Source organism: Cheilinus undulatus, linkage group 9 (genome assembly GCF_018320785.1).
Source record: "Cheilinus undulatus linkage group 9, ASM1832078v1, whole genome shotgun sequence".
Lineage (NCBI taxonomy): Eukaryota > Metazoa > Chordata > Actinopteri > Labriformes > Labridae > Cheilinus > Cheilinus undulatus.
In genome coordinates, this window is record NC_054873.1 from 30,805,723 (window position 1) to 30,832,148 (window position 26,426).

Here is a 26,426-nt window from a genome sequence, read left to right on the forward strand (position 1 = left end):
AGATTCCAACTGATAGTGTAAACATCTGACTGCCCATGTGACCTTGAGCGATTGGATGAGACAGGTGGCCTTTATAAGACAGGTGTAAGCACAGCTACTCAGCACAGGGAAGATAAAAAGAATGAGTGAGACTGAGAAGAGGAAAGCAGCCTGAGGGGAAGAAAAAGTAAGCTTATGTGATAAATTGCTTATGCTAGGTTACACTAACACAGCCTCGGCACTTCTCTGCCAAAGTACAAAAACGGTGACATCATACACAGCCTATTTGATCTGAGGCTCTCTGTAAACACACAAATTACAGTAAAAAAAACACAAATCAGGAATAAGTCTGATCTGTATTATCTTTATCCACTGTTCTTAAACTCTGGTCCAAGATACATTACACTGATCATGATAAAGACATAATATTTCATTCATATGCAAGCAGATCTGGGAATAATGATTTATCTCATAAATAAGTGCTATCACTAATATCATACTTGTTTGGGCTCAGTGTCGTCCCCCCCCCAGTGTCCTTGTGTTCTTTTCTGGGATTCATCAGATTTAAGAGCTGACCCAGCTCTGCTCCTTGAGGATATGAGAACATGGAAGTGAGACTACTGCTGTAATGTATGATTGCATGTGTGTGAAAAGCTTGACCTGCAACATGCTGGTTAAAAAAATAAGTGACTGTGTGTTTGTTTTGGCACTGTACTGATATCATTTTACAGACCCAAACAAAGCATGAGCTAAAAAGAAAGGAAAAATATAAAAGCTTTTTATTGGACCAGGCTCCCAGACACTGCCAAGGGAATAGAGGCCTTTCTGCAGCTCTTTGTTCTGAAATCCTGCGGCACTTTGGTGTCTTTCTGCAGAAAAAAACAGTGCATATACAGTGTATTTCTCACAATGCAGTCTTAATAGCTGCTTTTTTAATGCATGTTGTGTTGTGCACAACTTATACCCCACAGACATAACAAATCTGATGGAAATCTGCTAAAGCAGCTCTATGAACTGCTTTGAATAGATGCTGCAGATGTGTGTTGTGGTGCAAAATCTAAACCAAACGCTAGCCAAAACTTGTTTCATGATCCTAGAGAGAGTCAGAAAGGAATGCTGCAGTCGGCTGAGCCGGTAGGTCATGTGAGGACACGAGCATGAGTGTTCATTTATGAGTGTGAGAGAGAAAAAACACAAGGATGTGGGGTGACTGCCTCAATCAATTGGAAACACACGCAGAGTCAAACAGCCCATAAAACAATACAAACAACAACAAAAGAGCTCATATAAAGCAGATGTATTCACACATTATAAATGTGCACATATATACAGTAGATGGCCAATGGCGCCGTGAGCATGAGAGTGAATCGGATGACTGAGGTCTTAATTAGACCATAAAATGGATAACTGAGCAGCAGAGAGTGCGTGTTTCCAGGCTGTGGGTGGCTTGTAACTTATCCTTCAAACCAAATATCAACATGTGTGTTACATATAGAGGTTTTAAGTATAGTATTTCATGTCCTAAGTAGCAATATTTTTCAGTCACATTGCTGCACTGGAACAAGGCATGCACTACTATTCTGAGTGAACACATAGGTAGTTACTTCTTTTACATTCTCAATCCTCTAAAGTCTCTTCATTGGCATATAGTCAATGGAAAAATCTACTTCGCTGTATTCAGCCTTCAGATCAAGCCAGAAATGTATAAATTATGAGCAGGGTGCATATGACTAAGCCAACAAAGTGGCAAATATTACTCAGAACATTTGAATTTATAGCGATAGACTACATTTTTGACTATTTTTACTACAAACCTTGGAAGAGACAGAGTCTTCGAGCAATTTTACTAGGCCTTTAAAAAACACAAGGCTGTGTTGGTTAGGTTTGCTGTCTCAGGTTCGACTGATGACAGGATGAATTATGATTCAATAAGGATGGCTTTTTAGATACCAAAATAAGGCAGAATGGTTTATAGCTCTATGAGAAATAATTTTACAACTCTTCAAAGATGATAATTATTTTGTCTTCACTCACTTCGCAATTTCTGGTAAACAGGAGCATGAGATTTCTGATGTTACTGAGTTATCTTTCATAAATGCATGATGATCCTTGTACTGTATGCCTATCATGCCACACTGCTTTGCAGCACAAGGAAGTTGCACATTTTTTGGTTATAACCCTCAAGATTGTGTGCAGGAGAACTCTATTTTAGCAGATCTGCAAAGTCAACCATAAACCAGTTAAAGACCAACAATGGTGGTTGTCATTAGAGATGTTGAAAATAATCATCTCCAATATGCATGGTAATGCAGATGTGGGTGATGCTGCATCCCAATGGAGAGGCAGCTAATAATCCATGCAGATGGACACTGCATGTGTATTTTCCCCCTGCAGCAGGACCTTCCATAAATACTCAAATAATCTGTTTCCTGTCTAAATGGGGCTGCTTATAATGCATTCCAACTAGGGCTGTTAACATTAACCCATTAACGCTCCTGATCAATTTGAAAAACCTGTGATCTTAGGGATCAATTGAAATAGCTTGCCTTAAAAAAGGAAAAAATAATGTGCACTTTACGGAAATATGATATGTAAAGTGTGTCACATTTAAGAAGAAAAAAAACTCTTTGGCTGTTACATTAAACACCTGTCCCAACAACAAAACACAAACCAGTTTGGCCCCCAGACCGGCACCGTGAGACAGAACTTCCTTCCCTAAAGCCTTGCTGCTGGACAAACATGATGAAATCATGAATGTGTAATTAGGTGTTGGTCTTCAGGCGTCCATATGTTGCCTCCACAGGCCATGCACAAGCCGGCTCTGCTTTGATCCAGACTCACAGGGATCCAAGAGGAAAGAAAGGAGAAACAGGAAGGGCCCTCGATTCAAAACATCCAAGACAGAGATGGAGGAAGGAGAGGGATAAACAAAGACATGGACGCTGGGTGGACATGGATATAAATCCATTTACAGACAGGTGTGAGTGAGTGAGTGCACTTTTAGGACTGTGTGCATGTATGTTTCTAACCTATATAATCTGCATTGCAATTAAGAAATAAATATACTTTTGCATATAACCATATGATGCACTTTGATGTTCTTGAATTGCAAAAATATGTAAAACTTTTTTTTATGTGGTGCCTTACAGCCCAACAATGTTAATGCATTAAGCATCCCTTTTCTAGCTTCACCCTTTTTGTCTATGCTGCCTCCAGTCTTATTTCCTGCCTGCTTGGTAGTGTGCACAATAACACAAGGATTATGGAGATGGAGAAAAAAATTCCATAAAGGGTGTCTGTACCACCAAAACTACATGACAATAATACACAACAATACAATATTGGATGGGGAAACAATAGATGTTTTTCTTAAATGATAATAAAAATCGCTATACCTCATGGCACTTTTGACAACAATGAAGCAGACTCCCATCACCAGTTAAGATAATTCAATCAATTTGTGTTTGTGTCACATATATTGTAACTGACAAACATGACTATAGATTTTTAGACTTTAAACTAGCACTATGATGGATGTGCTCTGTTTTTTTATGAGAAGGTCCTTCCATACTTATTTCTGTAATAAATAAGTTGTGATAATATCCAGCAAAGCATTAGGAAAGACATGGTAGAAAGAGACTGCTATCTATTAAATATAGATGTAAACAATGCTGGATTGGTTTAAATATGTGTTTCACTTATGGTTTATGAGAAAAGCATGTACACTGAGAAATCATTCAAACATGTTATGGCTGAAGGATTTAAACTGTGAGTTATGTTGAAGGCAATATAAATAGAACTTCTGTTTGTTTACATGAAGGCTCAGCCAGCCATTTTTAAATGCGTTATTGTATACCACACCAAATTAAGACATACTCTCTGATTCACTACACAGTGGGTTTTTATTCAAGACTTTTTCATCCGGCCTGGCTGAGAAACGCACAAAGGTTGAAACTCATGCTGTCACTGTGGTAACACGGGCGATTAGTGAGTTTGTGTCTGATCTTATCATAGATTTCACTCATACTACTGTAAAAAAAAAATTCAGAAATGGACACAAGCATTTCTTATCTAAAAAAGTATGTAAATAAAGGTCAATCAGTCCACCTAAGAATATAAAAAGCTCCTCATTCACTTGAAAGTTTTACATCCTTCCTCAAGACCCACATCTTTGCTTTTAATCCAAGTTCAGCTTGCCATGTAGACCTTTTTTATGATGCAATAGAGAATTATACTTCTTTACAGTTTTTTTTTATTGTTTTATTGTTTTATTTTCATTGTTCTTGTACAACACTTTGTAGAAATGCAGTTGTGTTAAATGACTAATATAAATTTACTCTGAGAGGTTCATTCTTTCTTGTATTACATCAATTTTACAGGCAGGTGGTAAGAATTAGCAGTTGTAAAAAATAATCATTGCAATACAAGTATTTGAATGGTATAATTTTTTTTCAACACAATCCTGTTTTCTGATGATTTCTTTATTTGTTTATTTCTTTTTTTGGATGTTTGGGCCTTTTTTATTGAAATAGGACAGTGGATAGAGTCAGAAAACTGGGAGAGACAGTGGGGAATGACCTGCAGGAGCAGAGCTCAAACCTGGGCCACCACTTTTAGGGCAACAGTCTCTAAATATAAGATGTACAAATGATGAGCTAGGCTACTGGCAACCTCTCTCCACTGACTTTATGAACTAGTTTTCACTCACTGCTAGTGCTATCTAGTGCTCTTTAATGAGCAAATTAGAAAATGGAAACACAAGGAACATTTTGTGAGGTGAAAAGATTGTCAAACATTTTGGCTTAATATTCCCCACATAACCACATCAGGATTGCCTCTCTCATAGTGTCAGTACAAGAAAGGCTATGATTAAGACATCACCTTACACAGAGCAACAGAGTTTGTTAAGAGTCACTGTTACACTCCCAAAAAGCTTTGCCAAAGATCTGATGATGACCTCTGTACAAAGCAGACGGGAGCATTGGGCCTTTGCTTGCAAATATCTACCAGAACTCTTCTTCAGACTGCAAGATGTGATTCAAATATGTGGTTTTATGGATTTATTAGTGCAGAACAGCTCATGTCTAGTTAACTGAGAATATATTCTTACCTGCCCATCCTGGCCAACATGTACCTGGTGGATCTGAAGGTTTCCCTGTAGTAAAGAAATGAAAAAGTCATGTTAAAGTCATACATTACATTCACAGTTATGTAGCAATGTAAACCTGAAATATAGACACAAAGAAACCTTGAGGATACATGTTGCCTGTTTCCTGAGATTGATAAAACCAGAACTGCTAAAAGGTGAAAATAAAGCAGAGAGCATGCAGCGTTTATTTACAGAGGGGAGAGGGAAAAAGTTCACTAGTCGGGACTTAATGACCAGCAGACATCACCTTTTACCCCCTCTGCTTTGTGCTCATCTGTAAGAGAAGCTCACGATAACGTGAACACTTTAAGGAGGTTATAATAGGAGATGATACTACGCAGCCTATTTGCCGACAGGTGAAAAAACTGACCGCAGGGGTTGATGCTGTGAGAGAGGGCAGAGCAGAGACACTCTGCAGTGCCACTTCAATACAAACAGCCTGCATCTCTGTGACGGGTTGAAGATGCGTTGATTCTGAGCGTTACTGCTGTAAAAATATCAGAAAATATCCCACTCTGCATCGCTTTGTGTGCTTCTCTACCTGTAATTCCTAGAGCTGCATTGCTCCTCTGTCCCCAGGAGCACGTCTCTCTATATCAGTCAGCTGCACACTAACACTTGTGCCCCCCTGGTCAGCGCTGGGGGAGGGGACTCACCAACCAGGGTGATCTTGGTCGGACAAAAGCTTTTCGACCAACACCCAACCAATCAAATGGAAGCTGTCGGCCCTACTATTTAGACAGAATTCTGCAAATGTGTGGTTTGGCACAGGAGAGTTTGTTCTCAATGACATAAGGCTAATGGGATGGATGTTTCATGCCAGCTTTTCTGTCATTTCTGGCACACCAAAGCTGCTGTAAACATAAAACAGCAGGGATAATTTTGTCATACAAAAATTTGTTCATGAACAATCTTTTTTTCCATGAGGAAGACGAGACCATAACAAGCTAAAATATATATTTGGAAATATAAACTCTGAATAAAAAGGGAGTTTAGGTACTTTCAAGAGACAAGATGAGATCCAAATGTTAGTGCTGGACTGTCAGTAGGGTCACCAAATCCTGACTCACCAGATGTGGGACAAAGACGACGTTTGTGTGGGACAATGTGGGATACAAATGCATCATAGTAGTCTAAAACAACTTTAGAAAGTAAATATTTCTATTCTTCCCCTTTTCTGACTAGTATGAATGGAAGTTTCACAGCGTTTGAATCTCATTTGGGTTTTAGCAGGAATGTATCCATAGAATGGGAAACCTCCTTCTCAGCTACATGTTTTATTTTTTGGATGTCACATTCTCTGTTTTGTCTCAATTTGTATTCACCACCGGGTGAAACAGAAAAATCACTCAGATCAACGTCACAAAAAAACTGTGGATCGCCTTGCACTGGTCTCACCCACAGATAAATAGTTTCCCAGTCCTTATTATAACTGCATTTCCTTCTCTTTATTGTTGTTGTATTTTCCTCTCTTTCCTCCATGATTCTTCATGCTGTTTGTTGTTGCTGGTGGTGAGTGCGCCCTTCCTTTACCTGTCGTGTCCCGGTGTGACTGACATGATCACACAGCCCAACCCTCCCCCTGATGGCAGGCAGCCCTTGCTGCTTTCTACACACAGCCATTTGATGAATGTCAGATTTTAAAACACCCACTTGAAAACTGGAATATGTCAATCACATTGCGGGACAGCATCTCAATTTGCAGGACGTGTGAAAAGTAATGAAAATGTGGGACTATCCCACACAAAGCGGGACACACACACACCCTAACTATCTGACATTCAAAACCCTTAATATTTCTCCACCATGCATTTATGCTGTGTACAAGAGGAGAGGCAACAGAGAGCAAGAGCTTGAGTGTGCACGTTCCTGTGCAGAGCAGAGTGACAGAGAGTAAGAGCTGTTAGGTTGAATCCATGACTCTTATGTAAGTGAAGTGTTTGCATTAAGATAAAAATGAATGCATTACCTTTGGATAGTTGAAAACTTTTCCAGCTCCTACTATTAGCATTCAGACTTATAATTATAGCTATAATTTTAGAGGCTACTGCTGCACAGTCATCCTGCACCCCCAAACATTGTATTAAGTGCTGTTGGTTAAAATACTGTTCCAATTTAGAAATCTGTGTTGAAATCAGCAGTTCATTATTTAACTAAAGGATGTGATGTGTTTAAGGACTGTTAAATGAAGGAAAATAGAACAACATGATGTGTTCATATGTCACATCAATAAAAAAAAAATCATTTTTGGTAAGAAACTTGAATAAACACAGTTTTCAGGAGGAGAAACACTGTATACAGTCATGGATGAAAGTATTGGCACCCCTGTTAATGTCATAGGTGAGTTTAAATGAGCATCACATGCTTGAAATAAAATGATTTACCCACAGTTCTAAAAGGGTGCCAATAATTTTGTCTGGCCCCTTTTTTTGAGTTTTGTGTAAAATTGTGTCAATTTTGTCCTTTTTCTTCAGATTTTTTGTGTTGTTCCAATGAACATAAAGGAAATAATAACATATAACATACAAATAAAAACATTTGTAATTGCAACAATTTCTGGGAGAAACAGTGTATTTTCTGGAAAAATTCCAGGGGTGCCAATACTTTCGTCCATGACTGTACAAGGAAAATAAAAAAGATATATGAGTTCTATTACAAATTTACTGTCTCGTCTTCCAACCAAATGATAAAAAAGTATTGACTGTACTGATAAAGACTCTGATCTTTGGAGTATTGCTTGGGTTTTTTCCAATACCTGTGCAAAATCCATACTTGTTTCTTTTTTTTCTTTTTTTTTTTTTTTTTTAAGATTTGTTTTGGGCTTTTTGTGCCTTTATTTGATAGTGGGGGAATGTGGATAGAGTCGGAAACAGGGACAAGAGAGTGGGAAGAGACATGCGGGAAAGGGCCACAGGCTAGATTCGAACCCCAGAGCCACCGTGAGGCATAACTGACATAAGCAGGAAGGTGAATGTTAACAAGCAGTTCAGAAACAAACTGTAGTGAGATCAGTCAAGCTATGAACGGGAACGAGGTGCCAGGAGTAAAAGTCAAGAAGAAACAGTGCCCCACCTCAGATTCAATAGTTTAAGTCAATGTTTTACATCAGGGGATTCGTATAATGCTGTTTTAGGCTGTATCTCAAGTCTGTTCATTAAAACGAATGTAACGTAATGTTGTTGAACACACCACACAACAGTCAAACAGCGGAGCTGTACAGGCATGATAAACACTAACTAGAGTCCCGTTAAACTTGTGGTGTTCTGAAGTTTCTGTTCCCAAATTACTCCACACACAGTTTTGACCCTTCCCAGCGGGAAGCTGAGCTGTGTAGGGTCTAATTGTTTTATACGGACCGGGAGAAAGGGCATAAAGAGGATAAAAGTTAGCAGGCTCGTCGTCATGCCCCCATACACACAGACAGCATCTGCAGACCACAGGGATGTACGATCACAGGTAAGACACTGTTTAATGAATTTATCCAGATTATGATTAGCAAAATTATTGTATTTAATTATTGTATATTATAATTAGTGTATAGTAATGATGTGACTTTACAGCTCTGTAGCCTATTATTTTTGCATTTAATGAAGAAAACGAAGCTTACATCAAGTCAGTAGTCTAATAGTGTAGTGGAATAATAACTGACTATATGTTAATACTAGGGGTGTGACGAGATCGCGAGATCAAAATGCCACAAGATTTCTCATCGCAGAAAAATCAATCTCGCGAGATCAATATTGCGCAGACACTTGGAGCAGCAGCTCTCCTTACAGAAAACAATACCAAACTGGAAGTTATAAAAGATCACAAACATGCCCTGGACACTATGAAACTGTTGGTGAGAGAGTAAATGAGGAAACGGAGCTGATCCGGTATCCATTAAGATGACCGCTCCAACCCCCTCCCCTCGCGTGCGCTACTTGGACCGCACATGATCCGCCTATGTATCATAGCGGTGTGAATTGATGAAATGCTGCTGGTGAAAGCCTGTGCAGTCTCCATGAGGAGAATACAGCATTTATTTAGTTCGTGTATGCATGCAGACTTGCTCGTAGTGCCGCTATTTGTGACTTTGTAACTTTGAGTCACGGCTTTGTCATGTCTCATTCTTGTCTCACCGTCTGTCAGTCACACATCCATCAGCTAAAACAGGTAAACTTAGCAAAACAAACCCTGTTTGAGTGCCACAGAGTCCAATGTTAGCTCCAAAAAGCGAAGTCAGAGCTTCAGTTAAACGCGCCCTGTTTGTTTTATGACAGCAGACAGAGACACACACTCACTCACCAACTCACACACATTAACAAACGTGCTCATCTGTGCGTCGTGTCCAACACTGTTAAAGCTCATATGAGAAACAGACCAGAAAACGATACAATAATCTATTTCTTTAAATTACAATGTGTTACTGACTTAAAGATTTATTTTAGGTGTTTAAAATGTGGATGTCCTTAAAGAGGATGAAAAATAGTTTGATTTTACTGATGCAGCTCTTTATATTTCAGTCTGTTGTAAACAGTGCTTAAAGTACTTTTAAAATAATCAAAATGCTTTATTATATATAATTAAGTATATTATCAAAAATAGTTATTGTAATTTTAGCGATGAGTGCATAGTATAGTAAATTAAAGATTTTGTAGACTGTTAAAATCAAAGGTTTGATTTGAAGAGCATTGAAATGTACAGTTTGAGTCAAAGTTAGACAAAACATACTCTCTGGAAGCATTTATAGCCTATTCAGTACTTAATTCAAACATTTTTGAATAGACCTGAATGCGTTGCAATTATAGCTTCCAGTTGTATAAAGCACATATTATCCACCCATGTATTTTTTTTTCCCAAAATTAAAAAAAAAAGTGTAAAATCTCATCTCGTCCCGTGTCTCGTGGGCCCAAATCTTGTCTCGCCTCATCTCATGAGATAAGTGTCTCGTCACAGCCCTAATTAATACTGATCATTAATGAGCTGTAAAGTAAATGCTTGTTATATAAAACAAGCTGACAGTTACTGTAGTAGGGTTTATGGTTGAGGTTAAAAGCATGTAAAATAAATGAACTACTAGCCTTGTGTATTGTGTTTTATGTCTCTAAATCCTTCTGAAATGTGATGTTTCAGAAAGAGGAGGATGTGTTTTAAAAGGGAGGGTGTAGGATATCAGCAGGTTTATTTCTGACAGAGGTGGAAAAAGTACTAGAATACTGTACTGAAGTAAAAGTAAAGTTACTTTGGATAAAATATACTTAAGTACAAGTAGCAATCTGTAAATCTACTCAAGTAAAACTAAAAAGTAGGTCATGTAAAACTTACTCAAAGCACTGAGTAGCTATTTTTGATGCCCGAGGAGGGTATGCTGTGAAATATCTTTTCTTAATGTGAAACAACTACAAGAGATATTAATCTATAACCAGGTTGATTTTTATAAAGTAACACTTAACCTAAAGTCAAATGTAACAGCTGTTTTAGGATGAAATGTGGAATCATTCTCTCACTACTGACAGTCATGTGCTGTGAAAGTCAAACCTCAGGCCATTTTCTTGTTGGCAGAAGGAGCTCCTCATTTTGGCTTGTAGTGTTATTTTACTTAGTACTTAATGCTTTTTAAAACACAGTAAAGTATAATACTTCCCTAAAAATATACTTAAGTAAAAGTAAAAATACTGATTTTGAAAAGTACTCAAAAAAGTATAAGTACACAAAAAAGCTACTCAATTACAAATCGTGAGTAAATTAGTTAGTTACTTTCCAGCCCTGATTTCTGTTTGTTTTGTACATGAAGGTAAGTCATTACAATTAACACAAAAAAAATATTTTATTTTTTTAGTTTGGAAGCTTGCTGATGAGGTGGGTCTCCAAAAGAATGACTGACAGATGAGAAAAAGAGGGAGAAGTCCATCTCCTTCACAAGTATCCACTCCTACAGACTTCAGGACCTTAAGGGAACACAACCATCTCCTAAGAGACAGACCACAAAAGAGAAGGGAGACAGGAAACTTTCTCCATCTGTGTGCAGGAAGGTAAAACCCAGAACATCCCAGCAGCGACAGAAGAGTGGAGGACTTCCTGATCTCCTAGAGACAATCACAGTCCTTTCCAGATCCACAACAGTCCAGCTCACAGCCCAATGTACTGGGTGCATGACAGTGGGCCCAGAGTGTGAATCTAATAGTCTCATACCATTATGTACAGGGATGATCATCAGTGGACTAAATAGACAGTTCATACACACTGGTCAAATAATAAAATAAAAATAAAATATGCATAAAAATATGAATAAAATTTGCCTCTGTATCATACATTTTTCAGAGATAAGATGCCAAAGGAACATATAAGTAAGGCAAACAGGCATAATCTGTTCACTTGATGTATTTCACATCATTCTTTTGGAGTAGCAAGGTGGCAAGGTACCAAAATGAAGCACCAGAATCTGTCTTGTAATTTGGTACAGTAGGTATTGGATGTGTTGGTAGCAGATTTCAATTCTTTATCCCTTGGGAACAATATCAATAAAACTAACAATCCCATTCCTGCTGTAAACATCATTCATGACTCTTGAAAGCTTTTTATTCAAGGTTTGACAGTATTTCCATCAGTTATCTAATTACAGTGCATCAGTATGAGTGCTTTATTTTAACAATGTGTCTAATAATTTTTTTAAATATAGAAAAAATCTTTAGACTAAAAGTAAAGGCTACAATGTAAAACATATTTTACCTACTAAACCAGACTAAAATGTCTTCGAGTTTAAGTCAACTAAATAAAGACTAAAACTAAAACGTTTATAATGACTTAAATGTGACTATATCTAATGTCTAATTGTCTTAAGACTAAGACTCTATGTAAAATAACTGCCAGGATTAATACTGAAACAGAAACCCATCCAGAGAGGAAAATAAGCCCAATCATCATATTCATAAGACAAAATGACCATCAGAGAGGATCTGAACACCCACAGTGATGTTAACAAGACCACAAGAGAGAGGACATCAGATAAACCATATTTAACCAGCTCCAAACTTCAGCTGCGCCCTCTTGCTAATTTTATTTCATGTATATATCAAGCAGAGTCTGAGCTGCCATATGGCCAGAGAGCAGTGTGATCTCTCAAACAGCTCAGTTCCTTTTCAAGCACGCAAAAACTGATGTCTTTGAAGAAAGGGGCCCATTCCTAATGAAAACATATTCCATGAGTGGCAGTTGAGAGATTTGGGATTTTGTTGCTAAGCTTTGAACTCCAAAAAAACAAACAATATCAAGGAATAGGAAGGAGAGAGGAGAAGAAAATCTGGGCTCAGGCACAAAGAGCAGGAAAGGCTTTAGAGCTTTTCTGCCTCCAAATCACTCCGTCTCTCTCACTCAATCGTGTATTTTCTTCTCTGAGTGTCGTTTAGAACAACTGAATAGGAGATGAGAAAAACACTTGGTCAAGGTGTCAATAGTTTCCTGCTCAAATGTCATGGCTGTGTGGAACGTATCATTTACAGTGTGTGATTACATGTGTACACTGGAAAACAGACTGGCGCCTCAGAATAAATCTTTCTCCCACATCCTTGAGAAGTCACTAACAATGATGCTGATGCAGAAATTCCTCCTCAGGAGTCGGTGTGATGTGAAGTCCGATTTTGATTTTAGCTGGCTGTGTGCATACAGCGTGTACGTCTGCTGGGGGACAGGAAACATCTGGGCTTTATGAGGAAACAAAAATCCTAACCCCATGCATAACCAACAGATATACCAACATTAAGATGCTCTATGCAGGACATCTGTTTTCGGCTGAATTCACTAATGACTTTAATGTTGTCAGGTATTACTCTGGTGTGTTATGCTTCACTGGGATGGTGTTTGCATGGACCAACATAAACAGACAGAGGTCAAAGGGCACATAAATGTTCAAAGACGCCAACCAAGTTTATTACACAGATGAAAAACCCAGAAAGTGGTTTGTCCTTTATCTTCTTTAGATATGGGCTCTGTTAGAATCTCCAGATCGAGTCATTCTCGTAACTGTGGATCAGTCATGGTAGGGATGTTTCAGTTGTGAAAATCAGGGCCAATACCGATGCCAGCATTGGAACAACTATTTAGTCAATTGCCAAATCTGATGATTTGTCATTTCTTCTTTCTAATTATTTGTAAAATAAGCTTTGAAACTGGATGGACTGCAGGCTTTGTAGACTTCTCCTTTGAAATGTCACTGAGACAACCTAAAGCTCTCACTTTGCTGACATTTTCTTTCACATTTCACCACAAAAACAAATCAGTTTGTCCAACAGGTGACTTTTTTGCCCAACCCCCCAACCTTTTGACTGAATCAGAAGTTAATCTACATGTTTGACAGCATTAGATAGATGCCAAACAACAGATACAAAGCTGCCCCTGGTATCACTAAATGTCAGATTATTTGCTGATGAGCCAGTGTCTCGCAATAAGGCTGCTAACAGCTGATACCAATGTTCAATTGATACATCAAAAGCAGAATGAGAGTCACCGACAAATAGAATAAAACCTTCTTGTCCAAAGAGGTGTAGGAAGATCAATCCTGAGTTTAGGTTTAAAGGAAGGGAAACTGTAGCTTTAACAATGTAAAAAACTCTCCTTGTCAAATAGAAACTACTTCCTGTGAAGGTAACCAAGGACTTGTTTAGTGTGCATGCCCACGCAAATTTAATATTTCTTCTGGCCGGTCAAATAACGAAAGTCACTGGCTCACAAAAGGTTGCAAACCACACTTCCACAAGAACAAGCTGAAATTCCCACACTGAAGTATTTGTTTTTCTTCCTTGTAAACCCCTTTTCTCTTATGCATGACTTCACTGTAACCATTATATTCTTGTTTGGAGACTAATTCTCTTGACTGGCGTGTTTGCTGAGAAATTCAATACACCAAAAATGAGTCAAGAAAAGGAGTGGCTCTTTTCTCCTCTCACACACAAAGACACAAAAACACACACTTGCCTCACTGTCCTGTGTGATCTGTACTTCTTCTCCTTGAGGTACCTGGGCGATGTGCAGCTGACCCTGTGGAATCTAAGAGGAGGAGATGAAGGATGAGCAGCACGCTACTGAAAAAAGTGCACACATTTGATTTTAAAAATGATGAATTTGTTTGTTTGTAATCATGAACCCTCAAACAAGTACAATAATATTTATTAAACAGTTATAACTTGGGTTAAAGGATATGTTTTAAACAATTGTCTGGCATCATGATCTAAAGGGTTTTACTTTAAGTGAATCTTTTTCATATTTGCCATAAAGAAACTTCTTGTGCCCTTTGATTTAATTGATTACTGAATCCAGGCTTCCTAAACACTTTAAAAATCAAATATAAGACTTTTTATGACCTTCTCAAAACATGAACAGAGAAAAATTAATACTACTCATTGCATGGTAAATTGTCAGAAATGAAATGGATGGGATTTTCTCAGCTGATTTAATGACCTGTAGGAAATGTTAAATGGTATTGGGCAAATGAAATTTTTGGTCATAAACACCCAAATATGATGATGAAAATATAATTTCTTCACATTTACTGCCTCTGTTCTATCAATATACAGTATACTGAAACTTATAACACATTTTTGTGGGTATGTTGAGCTTATTCTAAACTATTTAATGCAAAATAAAGTTTTTTTTCAGGGAGGACCTGTTATAATGAGGATGGGCTGCGAGGATTTTTAGGTAGAAACTTGGTAGTCCAGATGTTGGAGGACCGAGATGGTGTTTCACAACAGTACAGAGTTGATCAAATAAGAGTGTATCAGATCAAATCAGAGCAGAATTTGGGATCCTCCTCCAGGAAATTGAGAACATCCAACATTGAATTCCCTTAACTATAGAGAATATTTATGCAACAATTTGCAGAGAAGGATTATTCAAAATGTACAAGGTTGGCTAGAAAACACAGGGTAAGGGTAAGGGGTAAGGACATGTCTTAGTCAAAGAAATTTCCAAAATTTAAGACATCTCACTGCTAAAAATCAGATTTTTAATACTTTTTTTATGGCCTTTACTTTTAAATGTGCAGTTTAAGACTATTTAAGACTTTTCAAGCAACCCTGTGAATCATACTTTGCATTTGCCTGATGTGGAAGAAAATTAATAAAACAAAGAAAATTCTTAGTCTTAGTAACTGACAGCACTAAAGTCTCACATGAGCTACTGATAAACTCTGAATATTTAAAGCTCCTGTGTGGAAGTTTAAGCTTGTGACAAGTGGGGAAAAGGAAGGGGAGGGGGGCAAACTGAAGTGAAAGGCACAACAATTTTGGATTTTATAGAAAATCTGTCCATCTTTATGATTGTTTTATGGTTCCAGTTTCGTACCAGTGCCCCCAAGAAGTCTTCTGAGAGTTATCAAGGACAATTCGAGCAAAGGTGTTGTGCGCAAATTAACACAGACACACAGATGCAAGGAGTAGTAAGATTATTTTGCCTAAATTTCTGAAATCTATAAAATCACATTAACCTTCAAATTAAAATTAAATGTTCTTTATTTCTGAATTCTTTGAAACAGAAATAAGACAATGATCAAATAGTCTGGTAAAAAATGTCCTCCCATCAGTGTGAGCACAGAGCTAAGAAAATCCAACCGGGAATTTTTTTTTTCGCCTTACTGTTGCTACGGAAGTGATTAATATTAATATAATTAATAATTAATTGATATAATTAATATATAATTATATATTTAGTAAGACTATAGAAGATATCTGGTGTGTCTTTTTTTTTAAGTTGTATATTACACCTTTAACCAAGCAGCCTTGGTGTTGTACATTCAATCAGACAAGAAAATAATCCTCATTTGTTCAAATATCAATGAATCTTGCGGCACCGAACCACAGTTAGTAAGTTAACTTGATGTCCTTTGCTGTATTAGCAGCACTCATAAATTTCAGGCTCAGCTGCACCCTCTAATAGCCTGCAGAGCGTCGGGAGGGTAATAACTGCACAGCGAGCTTCTGACAGTCATCCATCTCTCCCACTCCTCCACCTTCTGCTGGACTTCTCTTTTCCTGCCTGTCCACCCTCTATCTTTTATATCTGTTGCTTCCAGTCACCTATCATCAGAGCCTCCAAACCCATGCATCACATAGGAACCTATTAACAGCAGAAAGAAGCTAAACTGTAAATTATGAGGCAGCTTACAGTGCTGTCATTACAAACAGTGGGTGTACCTCCCAGCAGAAAAGGAAATTACTCCTCTAATGCTCACTTTGTATAATCCAATCGTGTTATAATTACAATCACATATTTAAGTTGTTTACACTTAGGCTGCAACTTAAGCAGAAGAATTTGTAGCAGAATGGAAAGAAAATGTAACCAACTTCCTTGAGAAAAACCTTCATTGTCTCACAGCTTATGTGAGTCTGTCATTGACTGAATTCACAGCATGTAAACAAGCTGCTCTCACACTGTAAAAGACTGAAAACCTCATGGTAAGTTAGCCATACTTTGACTTGTATGTCATTTGCCTGATTTTTTTTTTTTTAATATCAAGTCATTCCTTTACTTTTCTCCTAGGATTTTATTTAGTAAATTAAACGTATAGGCACACTTAAACTCATCATTGCTTGTTCCATAGCTTATGTTGTTGTGAGTGATGATAAATATGATTGTACATCAAGATTTTATAAAAAGAAAGAGGTTAAAAAAGATTATTTGATACCTACTGTTAAAGAATTATTTTTAAGATGGTTGCTGCAGAATCCGAGAAAAATTCAGTGACTGACACTCACCACCTGAACTTGTCCATCCTCACCAATTCGGTGGAACTGGACCTGCTGGTTGGCGAGTGTGTAGTGCAACGTCTGCGGAGCAGGGGTCTCAATGTGGGCTGATTCTTCTGCAACGCTTCCTTCTGTTAAGGAAAAATAGGACAGTCAATGATGTTGAAGTGGGTCATGGATGCAAAGCAAAAAAGTACACACAAAGACTGGGCAGTGATACGGTATCCGAGGATATTCGAAAATAGTTGAGATAGCCTATTAACTAATATCATGAAAAAAAATCTGCTTTGTTCTGTGCACATATCTGAAATAAACACCTGCAGAGTGTGTGACTGTTTCCAGCAGCAACACCACTGCCTGCATTTGTCGATGCTGTAAAACTGATGAAAGAACTCCAGTAAATAATACAGAGCTTCTTTGTAGGGTTGCATGATATCGCTTTTTGCAAATATCTGATATGCTAATAGTTACAAATACAACTCAGCAAATACCTATACAGATACTGATATATAAATGTAGCTCAGATCAGAAACTAACTTTAAAGAATTAAATAAAATCTTATTTTGGGGCTTTTTATCTTTAACCAATAGGATAGCTGAAGAGAGAAAAGACACATAGGGAGGGAAGGTGTGGGAAGATATGCACCAAACATGTGCCAAGACTGGGAATGGATCCCACGACAAGTGCATTGAGGACTATAGCCTCAGTTTATTAGGTGCCTGCTCTACCAACTGAGCTAAAACAGTGCCATAAAAAAACTATTAAATTTACAGATGGCCAAAGACACAAACTTCAGTCCTGCCCAAAACTTGTTTGTGCATATGGACAGTATTTACAGCTGATACCAGTTGTTACACTGGCTGAAATTTTCCTACCTGCCAATACAGACATTCAATTTTGAAAGTTAATAGCAGCAGATACCGCCAGTGATTTCATGTACCCCTTCTATTTGTCACAAGTAAACTGTCCAAAAAGGTTGCACTATCAAGTCACATTCACACTCTGATCTCTCCTGAAGACAAACTGCTATGGGGACTGCCTGTTATAATGCGATGCAAGGTAATGTACTGTTTAAAAAAGCAGCAATGAATAATTAAATGCTTAAAACTAAACTCACAATGACGTCATTTTGGCACAAAAATAGAGCTGTCTCATTGGTCCTAATCAAATCACAGAACAAGTTTCATCAGTTTCATCACCCTCTCAGATAGTGTAGCGTAACACATTTTTGCAACAGAGCTTATGGATATTAATACAAACATGCTGGACACAGCATGGTGTTCATGGAAAAGAGCAAGGTAGAGTAAAAGGGCAGGAACAAGGGCTGTTAGGCACAAAGGGGGAGAAAAAAGAGACAAAAATTAATTTGATCCTCTGTCCTAATGTAACACTGATGACTGGTAAAGTTTGTTTACTTACTGCAGACTTGTAATAAATGCCAAGTGTCCTAACAATGTTTTCTAAGTTGATAAAGAAATACTCTTATAGAATTGAATGAATTACATGTGAAGGCGCAACAAGGTTGTTACAGTTAACTAAAACTATCTATAACTAAAATTCAAGAATCAGTTTAGTTAACTGAAACTAAATAAAAAATAAGCTTTACCAAAAAAAAATAAAACTAAGTAAAACTGTATAATGCACTTGGAGTAAGCTAACTAAAATAAAATAAAAATGAAGACAAAATATCCTTAGTTTTAGTCTTTGACACAACCATACTGACTAGCACAGACACCCAAGTCTTAGGAGTGAAAAATTGCCTGATCTAATTGGTTAAGACTTCACATAATGGTAGTTTTATGTCTGGAGTTTTATTCAATCATCATCGTTAAAAAAATAAATGATAAGTGAAGAGTAGCCTGTTTTAATATGTTTTTTAAAAATTATGACGCTCACTCAGCCCCGACATCTATCCGTAAAAAACTTAAACTAACACTAAAACTAATAAAAACTAAACTAAAACGAAGCATTTTTGCAGAATAAAAATTAAACTAAACTCACAAACCAGCAGTCAAAAGTAATAAAAACTTAACTGCAGAAAGTGAAAACGGAATAAAAATAGAAACTAATGAAAAATCCAAAACTATTATAACCTTGAGGTGCACACTCTACTCACCAGAAGCGCACTGTGCATGTCAGCAAGTGCTTGATCTGAACCGCTTATTGTATAATGTGACTATAAATATCGCTGCAGTAATACCATTTATCACAGGAAAATTTGGGAAGGGTTTAACTGTATTAAAAAGTGGATACAGCACAATCCTAACACACACCAGTATACACTCATACATCATGATGTAATGGGACTCAGCGACCTCTTGCAAGGAAAAAAATGGCTAATTCCCAGGCCATCTGCTGGATCATGCTGTGTTTATACTTTATCAAAAGCCTAAATACACAACAAGGTCTCTCCAGCTTGCCATCAAAACACACTTGCAGTCTTGCAGCCAAACACAAACTCCAGGCCTCCACCAAAACATCCACAATCAAACAAAATGTCTTAAATTGTACTGTATTTTTTTTCTCTACCTACTGCAGTATTTTGTTTTATTGTTATTAGATAATACTTAACAAAATTTCAGCTTACTTGTGTTCAGGGTGTTTATATTTCATTGAGCAATGATTGGTGTACCTAGTGCCTCTGATGAAAAATTGTTTAAATAAATAAAAGAGGCCACCAGCTTCAAAAGCACCAGTACTCACTTGAAGTGTTGTCTAAACTTCACAGTAACAAAATAAACAAAACAACACCTTTTGAAAGACAACAGCAGGGAGTTAAGGTCAGTTCAGAAAACTGTAGATGGACTACTTTGAGCATTAAAAAACAAATATAGGGATAGCACTTCAAGTTTAAAGCACAGTTTGTTTAATTTTTCTAAGAGAAAGGGTGTCTCCCATCTTTCGATCCTACTGTGTCATGCAAAATACTCCTCAGCACAAATGGAAGTCTCGCCAGGTGGCTTAGTTTTGGTTCAGTGCTACTTGCTTAGTTCATTGATACAGAGCGGTTTAAAAAGCAGAACATTGCCTCTTTCCTGTCCATTAACATGCCACTGATCAAGGAGAATAATTGTTTGGTGTGTATCTTTGGGTATTTGTGCATTGACCATCTGAACTTGTATTTGTGTTGGATGCTCTCGGGTGTGTGCGGCCTGAAAAGGCTCGGCCTCACAATCCACCCCTGGTGCGTGCACACAGGATATTTGGGTTTCCCCAACAGTTTGACTTTTCCCTGGTCAGAGGTGAGAGGTGATGGCTCACAGGGAGGGAAGGACAGACAGCATTGTGTGCAGATTACAACCATCTGCAGCAACCCAAACTACATGTGCATTTGGGTTCAGGTCTAAAAATAGCTTTTGTTTTATAACTGGTGAAGTAAAATATATTGTACTGTGTGTTAGTGTATTTGATAAACACTTACTTGGTCATTTTCCTGTGAAAAAGTAATACAAAATGATGTAAAAGTAAAGTAAAAAAATCTTCATGTGCAAAGAAGCTAATCAAAGTGAGAAAAATCAAACAAAAATAGGGTGTAAAGTGTTACCAAGACAACCAGCACACTAACACAGATACATCATATCTACTGATGAATACTGGGATGCAAAGTTTTCATATAGAACACATACTGCCAGTAGCAAAAGAAATACTCTCTCCATGTAGTTTGTACAGTAGAGCGCTCTATTTTCATAGATTACATGATTCCAAGCACTATCTAAAGCACATGTTGCAGAGCAGGTCAACAGAAGAACGGGTTGCATCAATTTACAAAACATTCTTTTGCATTTTCATTTTTGCTTTACTGAACCCAATAAAGATCTAGAAATGAAATAAAACAGCGTATGTCTCACTGATTCATGTCTCTTAGTTCCCACAGCTAAACACCTTGTTTGATTAGAAAACACAGAGGAACTAAGCAACGTTATCAGCTGATAAGGCTTATGACAGAGGTGCTGGGAAGGTGTTGATTTTCTAAAATCAACGAGATACATTTTGATGTGATCACGCCCAAAGCATTTCACAAGAAATGTGCTAAAAGGTTCAAAATTGCTTTTATTCCTATAAGTGCAAAGATTCTCAAGCTTAAACACTTGACCTGATAGTGCTTTAGCTTGTTTATCTTATGCCCATGTAATTTTTAGACTGTATTTAACACTTGCCTTTTCCTCAGCAACACCAAAAGAGAAAAGAGAAACACAAGCTTTTCAGTCAGCTGAAATGAACTTCACCTGAAGATGTGCGAGGTGTGCGTTTGGAGAAGCTCTTGACAGCCAAACTCTGGCCACGTTGTTTACGTCTCCACGCAGTGCGACACTTGGAGTCGATGCTTTGCTTGATACGGTACCAATCTGATTCAGAGATGCCAAATTTGTGGAACAAGTGACCTGTGGGAAACAGAGAGGGAAAAGGTAATTGAATACTGAACAGAAAATATATGTCCATTGTTGGCTTCATCATGAATACGTACTTCTCCATTTTTAACATAATACACATGAAAAGTACTTCTAGGGCTTTTAGGTTTAACAGCTGCCTTCAGCTCAGTTCTCTTGTCACATTTAGAAAATAGCATAACGGTTGAAGGTACTGCACTCAGGTGATTTCAGTCCCACTTGATGGATGAGCTCCTCTGTCCACCGGGGGAAAATTTCTCAAACAGCTCCACTTATGTGCGGTGTACCACAAGGTCGAGCTTCAGGCCCCATTTGATTTGTGTTATATACCTATGCTGCCCCTGGGAGCTATTTTTGAGAATAATGGCTCATTATATTGTTTTCATGCCTTTGAAAGCATTTACTTGATTGTCTTTAAATACGGATGGCTTTAAAATCCCTCTGAATAAATGGTAACAAGACACATATCATTGTGTTTGGACACCCTAGGATGTTAAAAGCAGGGCCTCTGGGCACTCTTGTCCAAATTTGCCATCTTCTGTAGAAAGGCTTGATGTTTATTTTGACAATATTTTACAAGGCAAATTTCTTCTGTTGGTATGTTGAGCTTTTATCAGCTAACATTACTAGCCGAAGTTAAACCTTGTCTCCCTCATAATGATTTGGAGATCCTGATAAACGCTTTAATAATTTCTCAACTCTGATGTTATTCTTTGTATGTTGATTAGATCAGTGGTCTGTCCAATGCCTGCAACTAGTTCAAAATGCATCTACTTTCCTTGTCCTAACCTCCCAGGTTTATGTGTCCAAAGGTTTTCTCCCTGTCAGTATTTTAATGTGATTTTTTGCTCTGGAAGTGCTCCCTGTTTTTATTTGACTGCTCCTGTCAGTTTCAATAGCGCAAAGAACAAAACAGTGTTTTGAACATTAGGGAAGTTTTTTTTTTTTTTTAAGATTTATTTTTGGCCTTTTTGCCTTTATTGGATAGGACAGTGGACAGAGTCGGAAACAGGGAAGAGAGCGGGGAGACACATGCAGGAAATAGTGCCACGGGCCGGATTCAAACCCGGGTAGCCCGCACACACTGCGCGCGCCCAAACCACCGGCGCACCTAGGGAAGTATTTATAGAGAGCAAGAGAAGTGAGGCAAAGATCAGCAGCAGTAGAAGAGACTGAACCCAGAATAAATTATCAGCTATGGTATTATAGACTCAGCATGTCCATTCTACAGTTAACAAGGGATGTAGTACAATTACAATCAATTAAAATATGGATAATTGAGACTGATCTGACAAAAATATATATTGATTAATTTTGTTTTTTACCAGCAGAGGGCACTACTTTCATCACTGATATCTGAAGAAGAGAGGCATCTAGACATAATGGGAGCAAGCCAAGATTATAGGTTTAGAACAGAGACTGGTGAAGACAACTAGCGAAACAAACATGAAAAACAATGCCACAAAAAAAATTCAGAGACCAAAACATATGAATGTCACCCACCAGAAAGCTCATATGTAGCCAGTTGTAACAACTCAACCTTTGAAGACTAAAGGAAAACTTATTTAAGGTGACTTTATACAAACTGAAACTTTGATAATCTAAATAGATTTTTCCATTTCTGCTCAAGTTTATAACTGATTCAGGATTTTAATATTTTTATTCTAGTAAAAGTTTCAAAAAGGTATTTTTTTTGTAAGATATGTATCTATTTTTAAGCTTTTTTTAATAAAGAAAAGGGGGATTTTCAACAATTGTACACTCTCTAAATCAACCAGTATTGATTATATTTACAAAGAAAATTGATATGCGTATTATTATGCATCTTCATTTTAATGTTGGTAAATTGAAATAAAAGAATAATGTTACTCTTAAATTTGCTTTAGTCTCATGTCTTTTTGAAAATTGCTAAATTATACAAAATCATCATAAGGTTTATCCTGAAACCAGTATTGTGATACTTAAAAATACTGTGAGTTGAGAGTGTTTATGTTCAAAAAACACCAATAATTGGAGGAGTATGAGCTACCTATCATTATAAAACACAGGGTTGACATGCACTTTTAAACATCAAATTTAAGACTCTTAAAGCACTTTTTAAGACCTGGACGGAGAAAAATGAACACCACTATTTGTGTGACAAAAATGAAAGGCCTGTCAGATTTTTGCAACACTAGACCGAGACTGAATTTTCTGATTTCATGCACTATTTATGAAATGTTGAACAGTATGGGACAAAGAAGTTTTAGGGTTATAATCACCCAACTTTGATGATTTCTAGCACATTTAGAGCCTCTGTTCTATCGATAAGTTGTAAACTGATAATAATTCATAAAAAATATTAGTAGGTGGGCTGTATACATTCTTAATTAGGCAACTTGGTAACTGGGAGGTTTGAAGACTTGGACTAGTGTTTTCATAACAGTATACGCTTTATTTAGTCACAATGATTAATATAATAAGAGCGGGGTCTGGGGGCCCCACTTCCTGCATCAGTGACTGGTTTTATAGCCTTTCACATGATTTGTCTTGTTTTCTGCCGATCATTTATTGATATACTGAGTTTATTAATAGTCTATAATGCATAGTGATGCGTCTCATGGTACGTTGGAGATTTGCTACAATGCTGATTTGTTAATGTGAGATTGCTATTTTCTAAACAGTATAACAGGCCATGGCTGTAAATATCAATTCAGTAACACAATATCAAGGCTCCTTGCTCTACAAAAAGAAGGAAAACTATCCTGGCATGAGGGAGCGAATATGAACTTATGGATACAGAACTTTAACCCTTGCTGTACAGCTGTCATGTTGCTGCTACTGTTTTTCAACCCTTTTTTGGGGCAGCCTTTAACAACGATGAGTCTCGTCTGTGTGGTTGAAGACATTTCTGCTTCATGTCTTCACTTGTTTTGCTAATATCTCTAACACTGAAGGCTTCTCTTGACCCTGCTCACAGGTGGGGCTGATACACATAAGATATATACTGCCGTAAAAGCTGTTAACTGTAACCTGGACAAACATGCACAAAAAAAGCAATTGAAAAAAATTGGCAAAACTTCTAAAATTAAAAAGACCTCTCACAATTAAATTAAGACTTTTTATGGCCTTTTGAAAATTCTGATTTTAAGACCTGTTAAGACTTTTTAAGGATCCGTGGCAACCCTGAAATAAAGAAAATAACAAATAACAACTGTACCACAGATACAGATAGCGGCAGGTCATCATGATGCAAACAACTTTCCTGCACCTTGCAACCATTCACCACCTGTGTAAACATGGGTTTTTTTGTGTCTCATCACTTCTTCAATTGACTTATGTACAGGTGAGACTGGATGCAGCTGCATTTAATGTCTGTCTAACTCACTGTGATAAGCTGAAAGGGGTGAGCCGCTTGACAGCTCATTTCTACATAAATTAAAAAAGCAGCTACAGCCTCGGGACAGAAAAATGAGATGGGGAGACAAGTACAGGGGTATCTTGGGATGTCAATGTACAGCAGGCCTTTTACACTGGATGGTCCTGCACAGGCAGGCAGAGCAGTTCCTCCTTCATTCCTTTTCTTTTTTTATTTTCTTCTGGAAAGGCAGAATGAGTCACCCAAAAGCCACCTGGCCCTGTTCCTACCACTGCATACCTCTACGTCAGGGCAAATCTGCATGTAACCGCACACACCTACAGCACTCATAGGAAATACAGGTAACTAAGTACACAGACAGTTAAGTATGCCATCAAGTTAAACCTCCTGCAGGGGGCACAAGCTGCACAGTGAATGAAAAGTTACAGCTAACACAGCCCCTTATTATGCTTCAGTATAAACCTCATTTATAAAGTGTCTAGCCGAAGTACTTTTATAAATGTCCATCTGTCTGCAGCAGTAAACCTGACTCTGCTCCATCAGGAATCAAAGAGTTTGCCAGATTCAGGGTGACTCCATTAGGATCTTTGTTGCAGACATATGCTTGTCATTTAGAGTCTGGTATGTTATAAAATGTGTTGCACATTTCTGCGTGTGTGCAATGATGAATGCATGTTGTTGTAACCCTGCCTTGGGAATACAGACTGCAGTCTATTTCTGTGTTCAATTTGATGCTGCTTTGTAATGAAACAGGGATGAAATGCAAAAGGGTCTCACAGAGTTCACTTATCGCTGTAGCGGGTGGCACAGCTGAGTGCAATTCATTAATTTTATCTAAACTACAATCATGGAGTTATTACAAAATGAACCGTTCTCTTTAGGCTGCGGTGTAAGTGACATGTGGGTCATTTGGTCATTGAAGTTAGAACAAAGTGGAAACAGCTAAGGGAAATTCTTTACATGAATTTCCAAGCTTTGAAGTTTTTATTTCAGTGCAGATTCTCCTAAATGTAAACGGTCTGGGAAAAATGTCAACTATGAAGTCTTACTCCCAAAAATACATGAAGCATGTGGTGTAATACTGATAACACTTATGATGTCAGCACAGAGGGACTCACAGCGAATGCCATAGATCATGAGCGGGTCTAGCTGCTTCTTCCCGTGTTTGCCCTGACCGGAGAGGTTTGACATGGCCTGGACCTCCCGGTGGAACAGGTAGTCCAGCAGTGTCAGGGCCATTTTCTCTGCTGTGCGGCAATTTGAGGTGATGTGAATCATGTCAGCTGGAGACACTGGGCAACGAACTCGCATCTCTGGGTTGTTTTCATCTCCTAACCACGTGCCTGCTGGGTAATCCTCTGCAAAAACAAGACAGGGAAGATGCAGTCTGTGAAAAATACTGCCATCTATGGCAGTTAATTCTAACGAGCATTCCTTTACTGTACACAACTTGATTCATTCATATACAGGTAGGCAAATACAAGACAGACACAAAGAGACTGAGATACTTCATGTTAGACAACAGCACACCCATGTGGCAGGAAAGTAGAAGTAGGTAAATAAAGGGCAAACCTGTGTTATTGTAGCAGCACAATGTGTGGTTTGGCTGTTTTTTCACAGAGTATGTTAAATGTTATGTCAACCACACAAACAAACAGACAAACAAAGCATGGAACGCAATGCTCTGAGCACCACATGGCACCATCTAAGTCATGCTGACTAACACAGTTTTAATATGGTAACCCACAGCTGCAAATAAATGAATAATAGTTTCTCTTTGAAGATACTAAAAAGCTGCCCAAAATCCGATTCAAATAGCCTAACCCACAATT

The 26,426-nt window shown here is 37.8% G+C and overlaps 1 protein-coding gene across 4 annotated transcripts in view; it reads right to left on the reverse strand.

Moving 5' to 3' along the window:
- Positions 1-26,426, reverse strand: part of LOC121515253 (BTG3 associated nuclear protein) — a 53,953-nt gene that overhangs the window by 22,341 nt on the left and 5,186 nt on the right. For 3 of the 4 annotated variants that reach the window (XM_041795925.1, XM_041795924.1, XM_041795926.1), the window contains exons 7-11: positions 25,713-25,952; positions 21,075-21,230; positions 16,858-16,979; positions 14,081-14,152; positions 5,090-5,134 (exon numbers count right to left, since the gene is read on the reverse strand). In XM_041795925.1, the coding sequence (XP_041651859.1) occupies positions 5,090-5,134; positions 14,081-14,152; positions 16,858-16,979; positions 21,075-21,230; positions 25,713-25,952 (635 nt within the window). Of the gene's footprint in view, positions 1-4,265; positions 5,004-5,089; positions 5,135-14,080; positions 14,153-16,857; positions 16,980-21,074; positions 21,231-25,712; positions 25,953-26,426 lie in introns of those variants that run through there. The other variant, XM_041795927.1, reaches the window with a different exon arrangement.